Source organism: Artemia franciscana, chromosome 7 (genome assembly GCF_032884065.1).
Source record: "Artemia franciscana chromosome 7, ASM3288406v1, whole genome shotgun sequence".
NCBI lineage: Eukaryota > Metazoa > Arthropoda > Branchiopoda > Anostraca > Artemiidae > Artemia > Artemia franciscana.
This window is the reverse complement of record NC_088869.1, coordinates 37,421,451-37,447,110: the sequence shown is the minus strand read 5'-3', so window position 1 is coordinate 37,447,110 and position 25,660 is coordinate 37,421,451. Positions and strand designations below refer to the sequence as shown.

Genomic DNA, 25,660 nt, shown 5'->3' with positions numbered 1-25,660 from the left:
TAAATAATATATATTATTTAAACGATAAAATTCAATATTGTATGGGCAATCGTATGATTTGAGGCCAAGGATAAACCAACGAAGTATTAACTTTTACTTTGGTACCTTTAATAAACAGAAGATATAAACACTGCTAAATCAGTTAACAAACTAAATCCATTTGATATAAGTATATTAGATATTTGAATTGGAGGTTACTTTATTCGTACTATTAAAAATTTTAACTTTTTAGCCAACCATATAATGTGGTTGGCGTCGATAAAATGACTCCAGCCGAATTAACAGCAATGGACCCTGTGTTGGTGGCTGTACATTTTCACAAAAACTGGAGGGCCATATTAAACAACATTATCTGTGCAAGGTTGAATCTTGTCTTTGGTAATATCAAGATTTACTTTTGGTGAATTGAATACAAAACGAGAGGTGCACCACATGTGCATTGCATTCTCTGGGTTGAAGATAAACCAGTCATTTGAAACTTCATCATTGGATGAAGCTACAAGGTATATCATTATCACATGCCTATTTCACAACGAGAGGGTTTTTTTTTGGGGGGGGGGAGAACTCCCCAGGGTTAATTTTACATAGGTGGTGTTGCCTTAATATATATATATATATATATATATATATATATATATATATATATATATATATATATATATATATATATATATATATATATATATATACATATATATATATATATATATATATATATATATATATATATGTGTGTATATATATACATATATATATGGAGTAATTGTAAAGTTTTATTATTCAATAAATTATCAATTTCCTCAAGCTGCTATCGCTAACTATTTCAAAATAAACACTACCAATCTTTATTTTCTGACAAATTTTCATCTATTTTACGTTACCCTTTTCTTATTGGGATATTAGACGAAACTTTCTGCGATCCTAGGTAGGCGAGTCAAGGTTATTAAATATTAAAATTCTGTAATTGTTCCTTGTCCCCAAATTCTTTTATACACTTTGTGAATAATTTGTCTGCCTTTAAGTGTAATAATTTGTCTGACAACTGATGAAAATATTTTTTTTAAAGTATTATTTTGTTACAATCTCCAATTTATCCATTTATAACGTCTACCTAGAAAGAATAAGTGTTATTCTATCGTAATGGCACGCTCAAAAATCAAGTAATAATCTTCTACCTATAAGTCTGGTCAAAACATATACAACGTTTTATATTATTTACACAATGATATCAAAATGTTTTCTTATAAATTTTTTTACCTTCTCTAAATTATTAGATTTGTTCGAAGAGAAAAACAACTTTTCTTTAATTTTGAAGTTTTCTTCTTCTTGGAATAGCTCAGGGTGCTAGATCTCGGAGTAACTCAGGATGTTTCAGGAGCTCGATCATCTAGAAAAGGAACAGATATTGAGTCTCAGTAGCTCAAAGTTGATACACATCTCATTGTACATTTATTGATAGTCTCACAAATTAGACGATCAAATTGAATCTACACTCTTTGTATTTACACATGTCTCATATAAAAAAGCATTAATTAAATATAGAACCCTAGTAATTAACATTTTGGAACAATAACACCAACCCAAAGGGAACATTTGTATTTAGGTAACTTACCAGTTCTTCAAAATTAGTTATCCAAAGATTTTTCTAACATTTAATATTGAGATTTTTAGAACAAAATATTCCAAAAATTGTACTTTAAATCGAATTAAATTTATAATTATCCAATTATAATCGATTACATACAAAATACATTTCCCTGCTTCTTTATAATTATTCTGTAATCATCAATTAATTCAAACAATCCCACAGTATATCTCTATTTCTTTGTAATATCATTTTATAACTATATCAAGAACAAAACGTTAATCAAGCAATTACCGAAAATAAATATATACATGTCAAAATTGGAAAAACTCGTTTCAAATACGGTATGCATTCAGCTATATGTTCCCTACTAACGAGTTTCACAAAATTCGCAAAATTAACAAGCCAAAAAAATTATATAATGTCATCATTGTTAGTCGGGGAATAACAATTAACTGTTCATTCTCAAACCACTATATTAATAATTTTTTTAAATTTCAACACTAAATAATTAACTTCTTATCACTTAATTTCGGTCAGTTCATTGTTTACAAAAATCTTCCTCTATATAATTGCCAAATAAAATATTGGTGAACTAGACTTTTACTACAGGAAAGTGCAAAAGTAATAAATTGAATGGCAATGTTAATTTTTAAAGGTTTATCTCGTTTTTGAATAATTATTTTTATCATATTTCAATTACATATTACAAATCTAATTTGAATAATTATATAAATTTGAATAGCACAATAATCACAGAATAAAATTAATAAAGCAGCAATACACCTAGAAATTGCTTTTGAAACATTTTGTAATTTTTGTTTCCAAGACTAGAAAATTTAAGCATAAAATATTACAATATGAATACGGCATATGTAATTTCTTACTTTAGTTATACAGTAATTAATCAAAATTAACAAATTTCATTCACTTTTAGGAATAAATAATTCTTTAACTTTGGAATGAATTCTGTTATTCAGTGCTCCTAAGGAGAGACAATAAATAGCTATTGACATACCTATTGTAGTTTAGAAATTTTGAAGTATTGGATAAATTAAATTTGAACTTTTTTCCCAACAAATCTAGATAATTTTTCAACAAATCTATGTTGTATCTGTTTCTTTCCTTTCGTTGGATTTTCAAATAATGGCTTTAAATAATTTTGGCTATATATTTATAAATCGGATTTTTTCAGTACAAATATGTAACGAATTGACATTTATTTCTCCTGTGAATGATTGGAATTCATGTTGATTTTTAATACTGGCTGAATGCATTGGCTATGCAAATTGATGCTGTTGTCGAGCTCGAGCTCCCCTTTTACGTCTGGTTTCACAGACAAACCTCCAAACACAGGATCAAGTTTTTTTTATTAATTTTTTCTATATAAACATCAATTAAACACTTTTTAATTATTACTCTAGAAATGTCCAGTGAGAATTGAATTTAAATTTATTAAATAATTTTGAAAATCAATCATGAGTGCACTCCTGTGTCGAATGCATAATCAGTTTAGGGAGGTCTAAAAGAAAATAAAATTTTATTATTTTGTCTTGTATCATTAGTTTCCATCCCCTCTCCAAACTGACGGAATATTGGCAACCTCAGCTGAATACTGAGTCATTTCACGTCTGTTTTAAAATAAATGTGATAGAGTACAATTATGAGTTTTTTATGCACATTCTTTAGTTTAGAGTTCGCTCATAGCTGAAATTTTCATATTACTAAACTATTAGACTTAAATTAAATAATTTTTGTAAATTATTCGTTTCGTATATTGTTCCAAAAGTATCGATCTATTGCGCTTATAGATCGAAAACAATAGAAACAATATAATTATTTCCTGAATACTATTTTTAAATCTACGTGCATTATTTTTTAGTTATTAAATTGTATATCAGTATATATAATTTTTAATTTTTTTTCGGAAACTTCTATTTGTATATCACGAATACATTTAAAAGTATTAGAATAGGTCATACAGAAAGAAAATCCATGACTATTGAAAGCTTTATTTCCCGAAACGAGAGAAATATTAGAGACAGAACTAAACTGGCACAAATTATTAACCCCCAGAGTAGTGGTAGTACATTTTATAAAGTCATATGCTGTGCTATAATCAAATCAGTGGCATTATAAAAGGAATTTAGGCATAATGATACCTTATAACAAATTCTAAAAAAAAAACATTTTCAAACAAAATGTCATCGAATAAATGGGGAAATTATTTAAACATTAACTTTATTTCAGTAGTATGCACATTCATTTATTTAGAGAAAACTATTGCAATTAAGAATAATGCAGATACAAATATAAAGATATAAATATAAAGAAGAAGAGTGTGCCTGCAATTAGGATAAGCAATTGATCTTTGTACTTACATTCTTCGCTTTCACTGATTTAGTTGTAGACATTGTTCGCCGAACGTACTGCATCCTCTTTCTGGAGGAAAATCCTCTAGCTTTCGCTCTCGTGGTTCATCTCGGCATTCATTTTGTTCATCTTTAAGTGTCCCTCCAAGACTTCTCTAATTTTTTTCTTACGAAGGGCAATTTTCAAAGCTCCCACTTAAAAAAAAAATTACAAATAAGTTCAGTCATACATACACATGTTTATATAAAATCATAAACATACCTTTAGTTAATACAGTATCAAGAATTGTTCTGTTAAACTTATATGCGTTCAACGATACAAAATTCTACTACATAAATAACATTAGAGACTTCATTTTATCATATGCAAAAAAGCATTTGAAACATAGTCAAAATTCAAAATGACATCAAACAGTAACGACATCACTTTTTGAAAATTCAAAAAAGTTTATTTACTACTTAATAAATTTATGTTAACAGATTTAATAGATTTTCCGGAAAATGTACTTCATTCTTTACTTTTTTTAAGGGAAAAATAATTACGTAAATTAACAAATCCTTGCCTGGAAACCATTGTCCAAAAGAGGTAATCAACATCTATAATTCAGCCTCTCCTAGAACGTTAACAAATCCCTGCCTTGTTCCCCATTTTCTTCTCAACTCATGCAATGACTTATTGCTGGTTCGCATCATTGCAAAATATATATTTGCTAAATATAACGATGGTTATTTTTTCAATGAGGGGGCCAGCCAGATTTTGTATTCATTGCCTAGTTTCTATTCCCGTACCTTTTTAGCGTCTATATTCATTAATATAATACGTAATTTATTATGGAACTTATATTATACAGTGCCGACCTAATATTTTTCATTCAATTAGAACCTGTTTCTCTCAAGCTTAATCCTAATTGAATATACCTAAGTATGATTTTTCATTTCATATTTTAAAAACAAACTTGATAAATAGGGTTGGGGGGAATATAGTGGGTCTGAATGCATAATGTATTAAGTACAATTACTGTGCATATTAACAAGTATGAATTGTTTTGTTACTTCACACTGTCCGAATATTGTATTCCTCCCATTCTAATGAGCAAATACATAGCCAAAACTATTTATCTCCAATTAAGTCTGTCACCTCTCTTTGTTAATTCCCTTGCTACACTAATAGAAACTAATTCATAAAAATAAATTTATATAAAGAAAGAAAATATAACCTTTCGAAACTTGTCACAGGAATTTATTTCAATAGATGTCGTACCTTCATTTATTATTATTATTTAATCTACATTTTAACTTCAATTAATAACTAAGAAAAGTCAAATAAATATAAATACTAATAATACAAATATACATTTGACCGTATTTCAATTTAATGAACTAACTTAATTAGATATATTGCTTAATTTTCTTTATTTCTCTACAGTCAATTATATCTTTAACTAAATTCTATGATTTTTTCACATATGACTAATTATGCATCAATTGACGTAAAAAAATAAAACCTATTTATTAAAAATTATGTTTTTATATATTTTGAACTATTTTGAATTAATTGATCAAATATTGTACTAATTTAATAGCATTTGCCTTTGAGTTACTGGCAATTAATTTAAGTCGATATGTGCTCTAATTTTTATTGTGAAGTCCGTCCTTTCAATTGCCTCCAATTCCTTTATTATGTCAGAATCATTTTCAAATTTCTCAAAGTTTAGAGCTTTGGTATACAAATGCTTCTCACATTCAACTTTGTTCATCCTTTATTACTTTCAACTTTGTTACATTCCTTTATTATTTCAGTTTCATTGTCCAATTTGACAAAGTTCATTACTTTATCATATAAGTGATTACCAAATTCCATTTTGTTCATCTAGAATATATCATTAGCATAGATGAAACAGTAGGTATTGTAACTTCAAAAGATTTAAAATTTAAAATAATGTAACCAAAATTGGTGAATAATAACTCATATCATATATTAAAAAGAACATACGGAAGATTATATTATGAGATAATAGCATTAAATAAACAAAAATATTAACGGGAAGGTATTTAATACTAATCAGAGTAATTAGCGTGTTCTTCAACTACAGTTAACATAGCTCCGAATAGGTACCGCTATGAATAATTAACGGGGAGGAGCCGAAGCTGTATGATTATTTACGACCAACCACAGTTTTGACTCTCAGCAACTCATTAGATTTTCCTTCTCATCGTCCGTAGTACACTTATAATATTAAATGCAACCAATTTTTTACATACTAACATCACATTCTGTCCATTTTTGGGATTTTATAATCTTAAACATCAACAAACAATACGATAGTTTAAAGCGACATTGTATTATTAGAGAGGGATCTTGAATATGTAACGCCAGTGCTTCTCGTGTTTTCAAATACACCATATAATTGCCCCAATAATTACCTATGTAAGTCATTGCCATATCATGTTTCGTTTTTATTAAAATTAAAATTCAATCGCTAAATAAATCCCTATTTTCGTTTTTTCACTGATAATGTTTGACTGAAACATTACGGAGGTAATATGTTAACAGACCCATTCAACTTGATTACAATAGCATCTTGAAAGCAAATAATTTATTCATTCGTATTTCTATGGCAAAATTATTTTAGGTGAAGCACATGTTTTCTAATATAAAATAAAATGGTACATTCGAAAATTATACAAGAAATTGGCGATTATCGATTTCATTGTTCCAAATTATAATTTCAATTCTATAAAAAACACATCATGTATGGCAAAAATTCGCCAAATCAGTTCGGAGAAATTATGGCCAGAAGAAATAGGCTATTTAAAATCGCTTTGAAATTAATTTTTTTCATTACATATATTTAAAGTTATTAATGACAAATGCTCCATTTTGTAATCATGATTTCCCATTCAGAATTACAACATTTTTCAAAACAATATTAATGTTGCAAGTTTCCTTTTAATTGACTTAAAATTAAGATTAAATTAGATATTAATTTCAACCGCTTAATAAATCTATATTATTTTTTTGGCTGTTTTAATGTTTGAGTGAGTATTTGAATCATTATGCTACCACATCTTTTTATACAATTACAATTTGAACTTGCAAATGAACGTTTATCCTTTCGCAAGACTTTTATTACAAGCAAAAATTATAACACAGATTTGGCATATTGCGCACATAAAAAAAAATTGGAATTGCATCAGTTGAATTGTTCAAAATTAAAATTAGAACTTTCTAAAACAACGCAGCACTTAATTCGGCAAATCAGTTCGGATACTAAATAATTTCTTTTCCAATTTTTTAATGCTTGAAGCAGGAATGTTTCCGTAAGCATAAATAATATGGTATGAATAATTACGATAATTCATATCATTCTTGAATTAAATTTTTCAAAACATGTATTTAACTTATTAAATATTAATATAATTCATTTCAAAATCAGGCTTTAACATTCGGAACAAAAACATTTTTATCCTTACCTTTTTCTCGTCCAGTCGACTAAAACTATTGGATTAAGATAATGCCACAATCTCCTCGTCAATCTGACTTCTTTAGCCGGATTGTAGGAAATCGTCAATTAATTGCAAATTCATTTCTTTATTTGTATCATCCTATAAATTATAACAAATTGATTAGCTACTTTCAGGATACGACAATCCTTCTACAAAATTCTTAATCACGCGTTTTGTCCTATAGGAATTCTTCTAAGGGTGGAGGGGTTTCAGGTATCCAGTCATTTAATTTATTTTTAAATATTAAATTATAAATTTATAAAATAATTCCCAATTAGAATGTGATACCCTTTCTCGTAACTCACAAAATCATGGGATACTTTCTATAGGTTTTAGAATTGGGGGTTAGTTTACTCGTATTATTTTAAATTTTAACTTTTTCTACATAGCATTAGCCATTAAACATTAAATAAACTAGGTACCGATGTATTGTCCCGACCCCACTCAAAAAGTGACGTTATTCAACAATTCTTACTTATTAATATGCAGAAGAATCGTAGCTATTGGATTTTGCATGCAGTCCAGCTATACTTTTCCCCAGACTCCCCTAATGTGCAATATATAACTTTTATTTTTTATTTTCCTTGTTTTTGCGCATTGCGTCTCCCTTACACAAATTTACCTGTTAATTGAATCAACTGTCACGAAACAAACATTCAACATAATTTATGGGTCCCAACACTTATTGGCAATATATAAAACGATCTACATATATATTATTTAATTTATATTTATACATAATTAAATAATATATACTATTTAAACTATAAAATCTGACACTGTACGGGCAATCCTATGATTTGAAGCCAAGGATAAACGTACAAAGTATTAACTTTTACTTTGGTACTTTAAATAAACAGAAGATATAAACACTGCTAAATCAGTTCATAAACTAAATCCATTTGATATAAGTATATTAGGTATTAAAAATCATTTCCTATTGATAAAAGACAAATTTATCATATTTTGTTAAGGGAGGTGAAGGGGTTTGTCCATTTACATAATATACACCTGTTAGATTATAAAGAAAATTTCCAATTTTTACATACTATAAAAGATCAGTAGGTATTTATGTATTAGACCAAAAGCAATCCAGAATTCGAATATGTGGAAAACATGTTTACCAATCTCTATTCGGTACAGTTCACTTGTCTCAGATGACATGAACTATAAGGTAGGTATATTTATATTAAATACTTAATTTATAAAGTTAGTATTTTGGTTAGGTTTTTTGCTGTGGTTTCCATTATTTTCTTACTACAATGTATATTTCCATCATATTTTATATATTTCTCTATGATTTACCTTTATTCACATCTTGAATGTGTTTAGTGTAATACGTATCAGCCACTAAATAAATTGAAAATACATTACCATTGAATTTACGGTAGCCATTTTTCTTTTTTTCGAAAACCACTATCTGTAACTATCAGCGTCTATTCTTGAAATGAGTTGGATGTGGCTGAGGACGAAGATTTTTTCTTTCATTCATTGATTCAATTGAGAGTTGTTCAAACTATGCATTATGTTTACATATAACAAGTTTCTACCTCTTTCATGCTCTGTTACTATGTCTTGTAAAATTAATTCTGCTAATACTGTGCACTTCAGTAAGGTGACAGAATCTTTCGGTAGAGGGATTTTCTGTGGGAAAATGAAATTATCGTAGGAGGGGGAGATAGATTTCACAACACTATTTAAAAAACGATTAGCTATTTCACAAATCCATATGTTTTTTAACTGTAAGTGAGGAGTTACATTAAAAGTTAATACGAAAAGAACAAAAAACGTATTTAAGGGGCCTTCCTCTCCTTAATAGATCGCTCTTAGGCTATTTTTTTCATTTTAAAAGAGATTACTTTATTATTGGAATAGATAACTTCGAAGACCAAACTGCCTTTCCATGACGAAAGTATAACATTTAAAATAGGGATGAAAGCTTTTAATCGACAGTTAATAGACATAAAATTTTTAACTGGATATTTCAAACACATACAGTGCTCATCATCAGCAGTAAAACTATAGAGTTTTAAACACTAAGATCTAGGAGATTAAAATACCCCATTGGCCCCACTGTTAACAGGAGTGTAGGAGAGGAGGGGGGGATTTTGCCACCCATTTCAATCAAATCTAAATTATTACCAAGCAGAGTATGCCCGAAAACGAGTATTACAAAACAAACCAAAGTAAAAATCGTCCGTTAATATTTGTGTGAATGGAAAATTTAAAGCCCTTTGCAACCACCCTCAACCCCCTAAAAACAATAAAGTTTTGACTTGATGCTAGAGTTGTAATGCACAACGAAAAAATTCTCCAAACCTTTTATAAATTCCTTAACCTTTCTATTAAACTTATTAAGGCTTTTTATAATAAATTTTTTTACTTGGCTTCGGGTGGCCGCTTTACAAAGTCATGTGTTTGTTTTTAAAGCTGAAAATTTATGATTACTGTGAGTGTTAGGAATTTACCCAGTATTCTGACAATTTTAAGTAAGAATAGAAACTTACAAAACACTTTGATTTAACAACTGCGAATGAAGAACATCAATAATAATCTGTAGTTTCTCATGTGGTAATCTTTTTTTTATTCAAGTACGTCTAAATAAAAAAAAATTCAACTGAAAGTGAGGGGCAACATCAAAACTTGAATAAAACATAAATTATTAAATATATGTTTTTTTTTAAAGTTTTATAAAAATAAAATTTTTCAATTTATTTTAACTTAAAAAACTTGTATTTCTAACTAAATTTCAGTTGTGTTTGAGTTGTTTTTAAAGAAACGGAAAAAAGTCAAATTTTAGTGTAAAGAGCGAAGTATTGAGAAAGGGATAGCCCCATTGTAAAATAAACAATTTCCGTTGGTTTTAAGTTTTTCTGTCGCTCCTTACTTTCAATTGGAAAAACTTTTTTTTTCTTTAATTTCTGATTGTTTTTGAATAATACTGGTAAATCTAGCTCCCCTTCCATGGAAAATTTATTCTCCCACAGACAACACCTCCATGGAAAGCTATTCCCACGTTATATTACCGTCCCCCTCCAGGAAAAATCCCCTAAGATAATTTCATTCCAGCTGAAATTTCTTGCAGTTCCAGGTGAGATTTTTAGATTTTTCTTGGCACACTTTTATTTGGAAAACACTTTCATTTGAAAAGAATGTTTTTAAAGTCATTCCGGGAATCCCCGCCCCCTTGAGAAATTTTCCCGCAAATACCCAGCTGCTATATTCCTAGATATTCGCAAGGCATTCGATTCCTTAACCCGTGAAATTTTTCTATCGAAGATGTCTCATTTTGGCATTAGGGGTATTGTATTTTTTTGGTTCAAATCTTATTTGAATCATAGTTAATTTCTGTCGATCCACTTTTCCCTTTACCCTCACAAGTGAATTGTGACGTCCCTCATGGATCAGTTTTAGGGTCAGTGCTATTTTTGATTTATGTAAATGATCTGTTTTAAACAGTAAAAAGCAGAAACCTATTAATTGATCTAGATTCTGTCATCCTAAACCTTCCCTTGCCCATAATTCCGACTATAGTTCGCTATTATCTGATGTCCTTGTTTGTTTTGCTGATGATAGCACACTTGGCACTTCGGAAAATTGTGAATCTGAGCTTCGGTTAAATATGGAAAATTTTTTTGAGAGAATAATTTTATGGCTTGATGCAAATTATCTTAGCCTAAATTATTTCAAGTACAGGTTTTTGATATGTTCGCATGTTTCACAGATAAATCTCCAGTTATTAGAAATTCATCTGTCAAATGGTTAGGGATCGTTAGGTTCGTTTTTGGGTATTCTTGTTGATGAAAACTTGTCTTTCAAACGTCACATAGATTTTGATTAAAATGAAGATATGCAGATAAAGATAAAATGAGTCTTGATATTTTAGGGAAACTTAATAATATTTTCCCTGGATGAAACGCGGAAATCCTTTTTCACACCTTGATCCGATCTTATGTTTCTTACTGTCTGATAGTTTGGACGTCAACCTTTCCTTCATTGTTAAAACCACTTTCTAAGGTTTATAATAAAGCTAGAAACCTCGTTAAGGAAACCAACCATTAAAGAGTTATCCCATTACTTGATCTCGAGTCACTGTATATTCTTTCGTGTGCATGTTTTACTTTTCCTCAGCTTCATGGTGACCTCCCTCATCCCCTAAGTGTTCCGCTATCTTTCACCTCTGATCAGAATAATTATAATCTTCGCAAAACCAAAAATAATATTCAAGTTCCTTCTACTCCTTGTGTAATATCAGATTTTAACCCTTTAATTGCGAGTCATGTTGTATGGAATAAGTTGTCCGAATCAGCTCGAAGATGCCACTCATTCTGTTTGTTCAAAAAAAATTTGAAAATTCTTTGGCTTCCTTGAGATTTATGAAATTTATCAATTTTTATTTCAGTGGGGTCTATTTAATCTACTGATCTAATTCATTAATTTAGTCTATTCAATCTATTAGTTTATTTAGTTCTGTTTTGCACAGTTTTTTTTATTTATTTATATTTTCTTTTCTTCTCTTTTTTGCTCTTCTCTCTGTGAGTAAGTGATTTTATAATTTTTTCTCAGTAAGTGACTTGTTTATTTTCCCCTTCTTTACATGCCAAAAAGGCTTTGGGGAAATAGTAAAATATAATGTTGTATGTGTGTTTCGTGATGAATAAATCTTATCCTGTCTTAGCCTCCTTGTAGTATATTAAATACAAAATGCATATTAAATGCGTTCAATACCATATAGCAATTAAATTTTTCTCCTTGTACTATCAGTTTCCATTCCGGATATTTAGCCTGTTGCTAAGATAGGTTCTGATCATAACTGAAGTTACAAACAACAAACTTTACGGGTGCTTCAATTCCATTCTACAAAGGCTTGCGGCATGACAGGGCTATCATTGGTTAAGGGAGACAAAGATGTAGAGTTTCAGTAATTTTGGCAGGAAAAAGGAACTTTGAGAACGTTCTTGACTCCAAAAAAGGGATTTAGATGTTCTTTATCGAATAGAATGGCACAATCAACATCATGCTCGATATTCATACTGATCTCTTTAAAATAGCAAACTTGACGTTCAGCAACAATCGCCTGTAGCGCCATCATCTTCTAGAAAGACATTGGTAGTATCAAGATTATCCAACCAGCTTTCCATTATTTGTAAATTATTAATAAACGTGTTGATAGGGTGACGAAAATTAGAATGGGCATTCTTTCTATGTTAAGGCGTTTATAAGCCTTTGTTAATGACGTTGTAGTTTTTGCTCCCAAATACATACCTTTTGCATTTGATGGCAATGCATTTGCTCAAATATTTGTTTTTCTTTTTAAAATCTTTATTTGCTCAAATAATTAATTTTTAATCGGCAGTTTTTGTGATTACCATCCGTTAGAGAAAGGGGATCAAATATCTTCAATTAATTCAAGGATAAAAGTCCAAAGATTTTTTGGGATTTCCTCAATAATTCCTGTTGTCAATCCACACTCTTCTGTCAATCCTAGCATTAATTGCATAGAGAATGGTCATAATTCCTGTTTTAAAAGGCGATGGGGTACTAGCCCATGTAGCAAAGGTTTTTTGTAGCAATTTAGAATAAAAACCCCTGATAATTGTATTCACCAAGCAATCGACATCTCATAATTACCAGCAGATAATCCTGACCTAATAAAATTCTTTATTCCTATTCATAGAGTCAGCTATATTAAATTATTCAAATACTTTTCAGTTTTTCTATAGGATTCATATTAGAAATCTCTTTCAAATACAGGCAAATATAACCGCTACTAATGTTTTTTGAGAAGAGAAAATCGATTTTTAGTTAAAAATGGGTATATTCACAGAGTTACAAGTCCACACATTTTGCACACCAAAATTGGTAGCCTCTCGCAAGTGTCTAATATAAATCCAAAATTAAATATTTTACATATTATTTTGTATCGAAGTTATTTTTATTATGTATCAAAAGTTAATATCCAAGAAACTAAGTTAATATCCCTCAAACGTCACCCAAGGAAGGATACAAATATGTTATTTTGGTCTATTTCTACTACCTTTTTATCCTACTTTGCCATGAGGCAATGGTATTGCATTGGGTGTCGCTGAGTCTCTCCCTCTCTCCTAAGTAACATCCAACTGACATTTACAACTTACTTCTATAGACGATGCTCTTTTTTTATGTTGTGCTTCTTTCATAATACGGTGAGACTTCACAATTAAAAAAGTAAACAATTTGGTTTAATTAAAATGTTTCAGCTTATTAGCTCTTTCATATAAAATAGTGGACATTTGCAGTGAAACGATGCCCACGCTAAAAAGTAGCTGTAGCAATGGTCATTGAGCTAAACCGAGTTGCAGCCTAACTATGCCACAAACAGTTAATATTTCAGTATGTTGGTATTCACAGTCTTACGACAACAATTTTCTCAACATACTTAGCACAAACCACTTCAATATATGTATCTGCTACTCCATGCAAGGATAATGCCTTCTCTATGGTGAATCTCTTCGTTGTTGTTATGCTCTCCTCTGTGCTTTATGCACCTTGAGACCCTTACCTCTTGGTTGTCATCCACTTTTTGTCATCCACGATTAAATAGCAGAAGCATTAAAAATCTAATGCTCTACCAATGTCACTGGAGAACTGCGATAAGATGCGGGCGATCTCTAAATTTTCTGGAACTGATTTAAATCCTCCAAGTACTAACTGCATTGAAGGGGCTACATTCTTTTTTATAAAGAAGCCAAATATATTTGAGCGATAACCATTGTAACTTGGGCATTTAAAAACAATATGCTCTAAGTCTTCTTCCACATCAACACAATGGGGATTCACCATATATTTTGGCTTTATAAGTTCCAAAGCCAGCATGGTTTGATCTTAATCTAAATAGTATTCTCCCTTGTTTTCTAGTTAAAGAGCAGTATACATTAATTCCACCCTCTTGATCCACATAAGATCTAAAATGCTGTTTGTTCAGAGTCTTTGCACTATCTGCAACCTTTTTCATGATTTTATCTGTTTTCCTTTGGTTTTCTGAATGGTCCCATTCATCAAGTTGAATTCCTCGTGATGTTGCCCCTTTTGCTAACTTATCTGCTAATTCATTGCCAGATATACCGGAGTGCGATGGCACCCATTGAAGATGTATATCATTACATTTACTCGCTTGTATATAAGCAAGATGACACTCCATTACTTCCCTTTTGTTTGAAATAGATGGATCACAATTTGCAACAACTTGAATTGAGCTTTTAGAATCAATACATATGACTATTTTGTAATTTCTAAGATTATTTACTACATATTGAAGAGTCTTATGTAGGGCTATAACCTCTGCTTGAAATATTGAGAAGTATTCTGGTAGTTTAAATAGTTGTGAGACACTCAATGAAGGTATGGCAAATGCTGCTCCTACCCCCTATCATTTTCAAACTTAGAGCCATCTGTATATATAACCAGAAAATCGTGGTATCTTTCATTTAAAGTAATTAGAAAGGATAATCTATGGTCTACCATTTCTGGATATTGGATGGTCAGGTCATGAGAAACGCTTTGCACTATCCAGTGTGGTGGGCATGGCCTTGCAGGTTGGTGTAACATGTCGCAAATTTCTAGTGACTCATCATAGGTTTTTGAAATCGCCAGTAAGAATTCAAATATATTTGATTCATTCCTTAAATACTTTTTGTTGGCTGTAGTCCAGTGACCAGGCTTGAGAATACGTGACTTGATTGGGTGTGTTGATTTTGCTGACCATAATCTCTTGCAGTAGCGTAGGTTTTTGATTTTACGTCGGCATTCTAGGTCTTCTATTCCACCTTCTGATATCAAAAATTTAGCTGGTGTCGTTCTTCTTGCCCCAAATGCAATCCTCAAAGCCGAATTTTGCACTAGGTCCAAGTGACAGAGGGTCGACCCTGGATCAGAGAAATATATCTCAGATGCATATTCAATCTTTGATCGTATGTATTTCTTATAATATTCTAACAGAAAGTCAGGTTTTAAGCCCCAAGTTGGAGACGTCATTAATTTCATAATATTTAATCTCTTTATACATGATGATGATATATTATCCATGTTTTGTTTCCAAGACAATCTGCTGGTGAATGTACAACCCAAAATCTTGACTTGATTAGTATAGTCTATCTCTTGGCCAAAGAGATAGAATTTTGTCAGTTGGTCTATTATTCTTCTTGCAGCTAGTGCAGCTTAGCTGCACTAAGCTGCTTCTCAGAACGTCTTCTACTTCTGTCAATGTTGTCCCCAGGGCCCAAATATTATTGTCATCTGCAAAGATAGCTCCAGAGTCTCCACATTCTTCGATTGGTATGTCATATTCACTGATATTATACAATAGTGGTCCCAAAGCTGAACCATGAGGCACACCTCTCTTCCCTATGACAGTTGCTCGTGAGGTAGAGTTGCCGACTCTTACTGTTACTTCCCTATCTGTCAGGTAGTTGCTTATGAACTTAAGCGCCCTTCCTCTGATTTTTGCTTGCATTAGTCCTGATAGAATTTGATGATGAACTATACTATCAAAGGCACCTTTTACATCCAATAAAATTGCAATCATATACATTTTATTTTGCAGGCATAAGGTTCCTTCACATTGAAAACATAAGACCTTACGTTCCGGTTAATGCTACGGTTGTGACGTTTCATATTACGGGTCTTACGTTTATGTTCTTTCACATCAAAATTCTTCCCTTCACACCGAACCGTTTATTTGTAATAAAGTTATACACCAATATCGCAGAAAATCGATCACAATCATCATCTGCTAAAGTTTGAATTTGCAAAACATGGAATCAACAAGTTGGAATTGGAACACTGGAACAAGTAGTGACAGTGAAGAGGATATGATAATCGCTGCTGTGGCTATCCTTGCGGAATCTAAACAGCTAAAAAGGTATGTTGTCCTATTTATTCCAATTTTCTTTACAGAAAGCTTGCGTGTTTTTGCTCTCTTTACTTTGAAAAGACTTGTCTTTACTTATTTTCAGCGCTCATATTTTTGTTTGAGGATTACTTTCCTTCCAAACAAAATTTGTAATAAATGCTTATAATAAATGCTTTAATGGCCATGTGATTTTTTCCAATAAATTGTACTCTTTGTTTAAAGAAGCAATAGCAGCTAGAAATCAGTCTGCATCTATGTGACCTAACTGATAACTCTGAAAATAGCAACGAAGACCACACTGCTTTTCCATAACAAACAAACACAAAGTAGAAACAATAAAGAAAATCTTTTCAAGATAGTGGATATTTTGGCCCTATGTCCAAGGCTCTCTTCAGCACAATACAAGAAAGATATATATATATATATATATATATATATATATATATATATATATATATATATATATATATATATATATATATATATATATATATATATATATGAATAAACTTGCATTAAAATTTGAGAATTAATTAGAAAAAGTGTTTTTAAAAACAGCCCTACCATCCTTACTTCCACAAAGTTCAACCAGGGCTACATTGATGTCCACTGTCTTGAAAAGATTTTCCCTATTGTTTCCACTTTGTGTTTGTTTGATAACTTTGAAATTATTAACTGAATAAATAAGCTTTTTAAATTCTTACTATTTTTGGTAATAATATTCCAAAATTGAAGCAAAATACAAACTGGTTCCTATTGTGCTCATTAATTATTACTAGATGACAGCAATTGTTATTAAGGTTGGGAAAGGGACATTGCTTAAGAATTCTTACCAGACGGTAGGCTATATTATAATGGCTTTAGATTCAATTGAATCAATTCCTGGTTCTAAACCATAGTTCCAGTAGCATATTCACTTCTGTTTGGCAACAGGAATAATACTAACCTCTATTAAAATCCTGGTTTTTTTTTAGAAAGAAGAGAAGAATATGGGTCCGTCCAATCTTCAGTCAAAAGGAAAGAGAGGAGAAGGGCCAGATTGCCTTGGTACAACACATGTTGCTTGTTGATGATGAGGAGAAGTTTTTTTAACTATACACGGTTTACAAGACATGAGTATTTTCAAATATGTGACAAAGTAAAGAACAAGCTGACAAAGAATCATACCAACTTTCGGAAGCCAATCTCACCAGAAATAAAGTTAGCATTAATATTTAGGTACATTGCCACAGGAATGTCAATGACCTCTTTGCAATATGATTTTAGAGTCGGCCTTTCAACAGTATCTGGCATAATAAAAGATGCATTGAATGCTATTTATGAAGCTCTCAAGGATGAATATTTACAACTGCCTGATACCTGTGATCTAGAAGAAATAAGCCAAACATTCAAGGCAAAATCATCACTTCCAAACTGTGTGGGAGCCATGGATGGAAAACACATTAGAATTCAATGTCCATATAATTCAGGCTCCCAATTTTACAACTATAAAAATTACCATAGTATAGTTCTGCTAGCAACATGCAATGCAAATTGCCAATTTAAATTTGTTGATGTTGGTGCATATGGAAGTGAGAGTGATGGGGGTGTCTTTTCAAGATCAGAGTTTGGACAGAAAATTGAAAGTGGTGCAATTAAATTCCCAGATCCAAGCCCATTGCCTGGAACTCATGATAAATTCCCTTTTTTCTTTGTTGCTGATGAAGCATTCCCTCTAAAAGACTACATAATGCGCCCGTACCCTGGAAACAGGCTTTCAGAGGAACAAATAATCTATAACTACAGAATATCAAGTGCCCGCCGATCAATTGAGAATGCGTTTGGTATTTTTGCCCAACGATTTAGAATATTTCGGAGTGAGATTATTCTCCAGCCAGAAAATGCAAAATTACTAGTTTTAGCATGTTTATGTTTGCATAATTTTCTCATCCAGACTCGTGGAGCTCAGAGTGATCAAAATGAAACATCAACTAGCTTTGTCTTATCTGAACACAGACGGTTTGGAAGCAACAATGCCTCACGAAACTCCTAATGTCTCAGAGACAGTCTGGCTAGGTATTTAGTTTCACCTACTGGAAGTGTACCTTGGCAAAGGGAAAGAGCATTACGTGGCAGTTTCTAAATTGTTACTACTTTCACATTAATTATAGGGATATGACATAAGGAACACAATTGCTGAAAATTAGTTTCAATAGGGTATAAAATCTGAGTGAGTAAAATAGTATGTGGGATAATGACTTAAGTTGACTTGTAATATATTACTTGAGTTTCTTTACAAAAAAGACAAAAAGCAGATATGAAATCATTTACATCCCTTAAAGGCTCTTTGCCATAAAGTTACACATCTCTATATGCCCTATATGTTTTACCAAATCCTCATTTATAAACTTCTTCACAGTATAAATGCAAAACAAGATGCCAACAGTACATGGAACAACATAAGAAAAAGACATTGCTCAACATATATGCAAATAGGGAGATTAATAGGGGAATTAATCATCACAGTTTTGAAATTATAAGCAATGACCTCCTTTGATTTGAAAGCTTTGTTAATAATAAAGATAATCTAACAGTGTCATTCAATCTCTTTTGCTACATGGTTTACTAATGACAATGTAAAATATATAGCCAATGGCATGGACTATATATGAAACTTTAGTGATTGTTTTGACTTGCATTATTTATTGTAGGCTACTTATTTCCAACAGTATTGCCATTTTCAGAAAAAAATCAACAGACTTTCATGTACAGCCTGGCTATTTTGATAGGCTATATTATAGCTAGATAGCTCAAATTGAAGAATATCAGGTGAAAGGAGACTAGGCTAGGATGCAAGGTAGGCTACTATTCTAGATCCAGAGTTCCATAGGAGGAAACAGTCTATAAGCCTAATACTGAAAGCAGTAGGCTACCACTAGATTCCTTATTTTATGTTCTCTTTATGTATAACATTTGTGTTTTTGACAACGCACCTTACCCTCCTCTTAAATATGGGCTACCAGATTTAGCCCTCAGTAGCCAACCTAAAAAAATACCAAATTACTGAATAATGATTAGGTTCTTAAATATAAAACATATCATGTATTTTATCAATCAGATTATGATGTTTCTAGTATTATTAACCACATTTTAACCATTTTAGCCTAGCCTATCTTAAATTCTTTATTTTTTTATGATCTTAAATTTTTTCCACATTAAAGAATAATTTCAACAATGGGTCTAATTATGAACAGGCCTAGAAAACGATTACTTCCAAAAGAGTTTCAATTATTATAACAGATACAGTTGGCTAGGGTAAAATACCAGTAGGCTAGGTTAATTTTGTTTCAAATATTTGAAAAAAACAACAACAAAAAAATCAATTCAAATATATAATGCATTGTTAATTTTTTCAGCATTACTTACAGACTGCTAGTAAGTAAAATAACAATATTTAGCAAAACATACCCTAGCCTACAAATCAAGAAAATGCCAAGAATACTCACCACTAATGTCTTTACCAACTGAAGCAAAGCTTTGGCTCAGACTTTCCCACGAATTCTGCTTCAATTGCCTATCCTTGAAACCAGGGTCCTTTGAGCTATATAAATATTTCCTAGCTTCTACAAATTCAATAATTTGTTCATCAAAAACATCCATTTTGGCTTTTAACGTAAACGTAAGAAGTTAAAATAAATTGAACTTCTTCCGTTAAAGCTCTCGTATACGGTTACGGTTACGGTTACGTTAACGTAAGATCTTAGGAAGGATTATTGAGCCTTGCGGATTCCAGTGTGAAAAGGATAACGGAACGCCAAAACTCAATGTAAAGGAACCTATATAGTGCTGAATTTTTTAGCAGAGTAAGGCAGTCAATGGCATTTGTCTCCTTCCTGAAGCCGCACTGTATATTTTTAAGTAAAAGACGTTTTTCGATTTCATGATCTAGTCTCTTTTTTACCATACGCTCCATAACTTTCCCTAGGATCGGTAATAGGGTTATGAAACGGTGATTCTCTAGCTTAGAGCAATCCTTTCCAATTTTAAGAATCATTATTGCTTCACCTTTTTTCTACAGCCTGGGATATATACCTTCTGACAAAGCTTGATTAATAATGTCTAGGAGAGACTTCTTCCAAGTTTGATTGAGGTTTTTGATAAAGATTGCATGAATCATATCAGGTCCCGGTGAAGTATTTGGTAATTTTGAAATCACCAAATCTAATTCCGTGTGTGTAAATTGTTTGTTATAGTCTTCTTCGTTATCTTTAGCATATAGTGCTCTCACCCTTCCCCTAATACGGCTTATTTCACTGAAATCTGGGTCTTCCTTTCCTATAGTACTATTTAGATATTTGACCACTGTTTCTGCTTTTTCATCATCATTCACCAGGCATTGGTTTTCAAAGTTCAGTGGTGGGTTATTTTTTAAAGCAGGTGCTTTTTTATTCATATTCCTAAGAAATGAAAATACTTTGGAGGTTGGGTCCCTGAAGCTAAGCTTTTCGAAAAACTGTTTCCAGCAATCTCTCTTAGCTCCAACAATGATTCTTTTGAACTCTACGTAAGCTTTTTTCATTTGTACGTAATTTTGATTGCTAGATATTCTTTTATATAGATTCTTCTTCCTAGTAAATTCCTTTTTTGCCACTTCACAGTCATTAGTCCACCAAGGAGAAGAGTGTCTTGGTTTGTGTTTACCATTTGACATTGGAATGGATTGCTTGGCAATTCCAAGAATGTTTTCCTGGAAAATTGCCACTTTTTCTTCGATACTATTACTGTCAGTAACCGGTAGGTTAACTGCTGTAGTCTCCATTTCTTTTTTAAACTTAAACCAGTCTGCCTTCCTAATTATGAATCTTTTCTTCTTTGTAGTTGTATTCTGAGAGGAATTTGATTGATTAAGGTGTATAAGAATTGGCTGGTGATCACTAATAAGAACATCTTGATCTGGGGCACAAACAGTACATTTGTTAAAAAGTGATGGATCAACAAAAGCTAGGTCGATGGTAGTAAATTTACCAGTATTTGGATTCAGTCTGGTTGGGAGACCTCTTGGGGTTGCTATACAAAGTCTTGAATTTAACATAAAACTTTCAATACTTTTTCCAGCCGTGTTTACAATTGAACAGTAACACCAGCTTCTGCTATGAGCATTGAAGTCCCCCACTATGGACAGCATCTCATTATTTAATGTTGAGGTTCCTATTCCATTCAGAAAATTATCAAGTCCAGCTGCAGAGCCTGAATGGCTGTATATGTTAACTATGTTCAGTTTTAATTGATTATACAAAAAGATGTTGCAGCCAACTTCTTCAAACTTTTCGATGTGTTCTTCTCTAAAGTAAATAGTAATCTCAGTAAAATGTAGCCCACTTCTAATGCATATTAAGACACCCCCCCTTTTGGGAGTCCAACCTATCGTATCTTAGACAGTTGTAATTTTTGAATTTTGGTTGTGAACTATGAAAGGGCTTAAGGCAGGTCTCTTGCAAGCAAATAATATCCACCTTATTATCATCACAGAAACTCTCTAATAAAAATTTCTTTTTATTTTTGATGGAGTTGCAGTTCCATGCTAAAATTTTTAAAAAATCAATCATTTCTGGCTAAGAATTTGGTTCATTTATACTACCTGGTTTACCTCATTTCTATTTATACGAATGTTTAGTTTTTCAACCAATTCACACAGTTTATTTATTCGATCTGTTAAGGATAGTTTTTCTAGGTTCAATAGTTCTGGGTTCAGCAAAATACCCAAGGTGATTTTCTTTGCTGTTTGTTCTGCAATATAGCTAACATCGTAGGCTGATGGTTTTGGGTTTAAGAGCTGGTCCTGTTTTTTGTTGGTAACGTCTGCATAGCTTCTATATGCTGTGGTGGCTCTTTTATAGCTGATTTGGTTTTTTTCCGCAATTTCGAGAATATTTTTATTCTGCATTCTTATGGGACATTGTGATGATGTAGAGGCATGTAACCCTTTGCAGTTTGCGCAAGTTTAGGAGTTTGTTCTGTTTTGAATGTCTTTGTTTTTTAATTGACAGACTCCTGAGTCATGATTTCCAGCACATCTCAGGCATTTAGGCTGCTGTGCTCTGCAGTATTTCTGTACATGTCCATATCTCTGGCATTTATGACACTGCAGTATTCTGTCTTACATATGGTTGCACTTCTCTTTTTCTTCCTGCAGACCAGACAGAGGAAGGTAGACTATTGCTTTCAAAAGTCAGCATCACTGCATAGCTATCTTCTAGAGTTTTGTTGTCTCTATTGTACCATTTTTGTCTTTCTGCATTTAGAATCTTGACAGGAGCCTGAGTCATTCCTATTAGGTCTTCTGAACTGTATTCTTTAGGAATTCCTTTGATGATTCCTCTTACTGTTATTGCCTTTCGAAATATCGTAACGTCAGTATTGGCTATTTTAGTGGATTTTAATAGTTTGGAGGCTGATTTCTCATTTGCTACATATATTGTGCCCTTTTCTCGCAATTTGTCGACTTCATAATCAAATTTACTACCTTGTAGAATTTCTCTTAGGCTATTTTCTAGTATTTTATCACTGGGGATTCTTTGTCCTGCCACAACAATGTCCATTTGCAGCTGTAACTTCATTTTTATGGGTTCTTCTTGTGTTATATTAACAGGGTAATCCTTACGTTGAGGATTCCTGAGTTCAAAACTCTTCTTGTTTGCTTGGTTGGGGCTAAGTCCAGGTGATGTGACTCTTCTTTTCCTCCCAAGATCTTAGCTCAGTCCAAGCCTGGGAAATTGAGCTTCAATGTGACCCTCAACAATCTTGGGGTGTACTGCTTGTGAAAGGATCCTTTCTTCTTCCATTTCTTCCTGTGCAGCATCCTCTTCACTTGTCAACATTAGTGGAGTATAAGTATTATGGATTGGTAGCGGGTTGGGTAACATATTGTAGAGCATAGGTTTCCTGTTGTCAATGGTAGGTACAAATTCATTAATTGTAGCCTCAGGATTAGGCTGAAGGGCATGAATATACACTTTTTGTCCATTTTCCAGGTAGGCCACCATCAGCCCCACGGGGCCTGAGGACATGTTCATCTCCAGGGTGTTACCACTTCAACTGTATATAATTCACAAGACTATGTAAAACTGTACTTACAGTGCACACTGAAATGATAGAAGAAGCCAATCTATCCAACTGTGATTGGCTTAATCTTATACTCAATATGAACTAATCAAGTTCAAACACAAATTTCATCCCACTATAAATATTTTATTAAGCTCAATATTACGATTAAACTGGATAAACAAAACCACAATTTCATAAAATCTATATATTTGGACTTCTAGGTCAATTGATCTGTTTTCAAATCTCCTGGGAGTTGTGTATCTTGGTGAATCTCTTCTTTAGCGAGAGCTTTAGCTCTTAAGGCTGATCATCTTTTTTTTCCCGCTCAATTTTTGAAACAATTCATAAGAATCTTAATAATGCCACTGCTTGTATCTCTCCGATAGCAAACCCGTTTATGAGACTTTTGACTAAAACATAACTAGTCTGCATGTTTTTACATAATGTTAATTCAGTGGGAGAAAAAAAAAGATGTATATTTGGTAAAATCACTTTAGACTCTACGAAGATTAATTTAGATGAATTTCTTATGATTTGTAAAAGAAAATATACCCACTGCTGAGCTAAAAATACTGTTTTCTTTTGCACATCAAATTGTAGGGTTATGCTATATTTTTTCACGTAGAGATTTTGATTGAATGTTTATTAAGAGCAAATAGTAGAACCTGTACGAAAAATTGAAAAATCTTCTATTTTCGAGACAGGTATCTCTTTTGAAATGTAAAGTGTGACCCTCCCAAACTTCTACCGAGACCGAGTCCGTTTGGAAATAAAAAATAGTTTGGCTATTGGGAAAGCCCTTGGATATTGGGAATTGCAAGCAGTTAGCCAGGTGGGCAAAACACCCACATGGCTATTTTTTTTATTTCATGTTCGCAAAGAATTCCTTAGCAAATTACTTGCATCAAACAATACGTGCAAAATTGGAAATTTGATATGCATCTAGACTTGTTTGTGTGTTTGCGTACGTTTCTGTGCTCCTCAATCTCATTCGGCTGAATAACTAAGAAGACTAATCCACCATTCCATCATAAATTTACTATGAAAAAGAAGTAGCATATAAACAGAATTAAAGGAAATAAAACTAATTGATTGGATAGATAACAGGAGGAAAAGTTTGTAAAACTAACAACTATATAGATACCCGTACTAATGAACGTATTTTGGAAGAAATATATCCTCTCACAGACATACAGGTTAAAGCACATAAAAAAAATTGTATTGAAATACAAGAAAAGCGCGAACAGTAAAAAGTTCGGGATTTACCAAAAGGAATTTAAATATCCTAGTCCATCGTATCTGCCATCGTAATCCATCGTATCTGTCCATCGTAGATTAAAAGATTAGTCGACAGACAGAATTCATCGAGAATTCAAACTGAGAAATTGGCTTAAGGCTAATCATCTTTTTTGTTTCAGACAAAAAGACAAATAGTTTCATTCCTTTCGGGCGAAAACTCACACTATTTTTGACGCCATTTTCTAGGGGCTTTTAGGATATTTTTTGATGTCCATAAATTTTTTGTACTTTATTTATGCGGAAACTAACACACTTTTTTGTTTGAAAACTAAGCCTAGCTAGTGATATCTAGCGCACTAGAGAATCCTAAGCGCACTAGAGAATCCTAAGCGCACTGAGAATCCTAAATTTTTCGAATCAACCGGTAATGTAAAGCGTAGAGAAACAAAAAATTATTGTAAATAATTTTATGGTGGAATCGTACCATGCGCGAAACAAGTGTGGTAGAAATGGGCCAAGTGTGCCTTAAGTGTGCCAAGAGTAGCATAACTACCAAGCATGGCGGAACTGCACCAAGAGCGGCAAAACTGTTCGGTACACGGCAGATTCCAATATGTCAAGCAGGTGGTGAATAGGTGTACCCATCGTGGAATAGTAACGGTAAAAGTTCAGCCACTTCAACAAAGAATTTAACAGTTTCATTTAGCCAATCAACCGCACTATCTAAAATATAAATATTAATAAGATGAATTTGGGAAAGAGACTTAATGACGCTTTAATTAAATACCAAAAATGAACGAATCGTACAGAAAACGTAAAAATTGTAGAAAAAACTATAAAAATCTAAATATCAGCCCAAGTTATATACAAGAAATCTATCAAAAAATAAAACTGTTTGTATTAAATCTATTTAATATACTTCTGACCAGATAAGAAACTTCATTATTTTTGCACATCGACGAAGAATGAGACAGAAATTTATTA

At 32.0% G+C, this 25,660-nt stretch overlaps 1 protein-coding gene across 2 annotated transcripts in view; it reads left to right on the top strand.

The window, feature by feature from the left end:
- The window catches only part of LOC136029232 (uncharacterized), a 58,111-nt gene extending 37,953 nt beyond the window's left edge, over positions 1-20,158 (top strand). For both annotated transcript variants that reach the window (XM_065707455.1, XM_065707454.1), the window contains exon 4: positions 17,329-20,158. In XM_065707455.1, coding sequence (XP_065563527.1) covers positions 17,424-18,386 — 963 coding nt within the window. In that variant the 5' untranslated portion in view covers positions 17,329-17,423 and the 3' untranslated portion in view covers positions 18,387-20,158. The remainder of the gene's footprint in view (positions 1-17,328) is intronic.
- Positions 20,159-25,660: the final 5,502 nt, after the last annotated feature.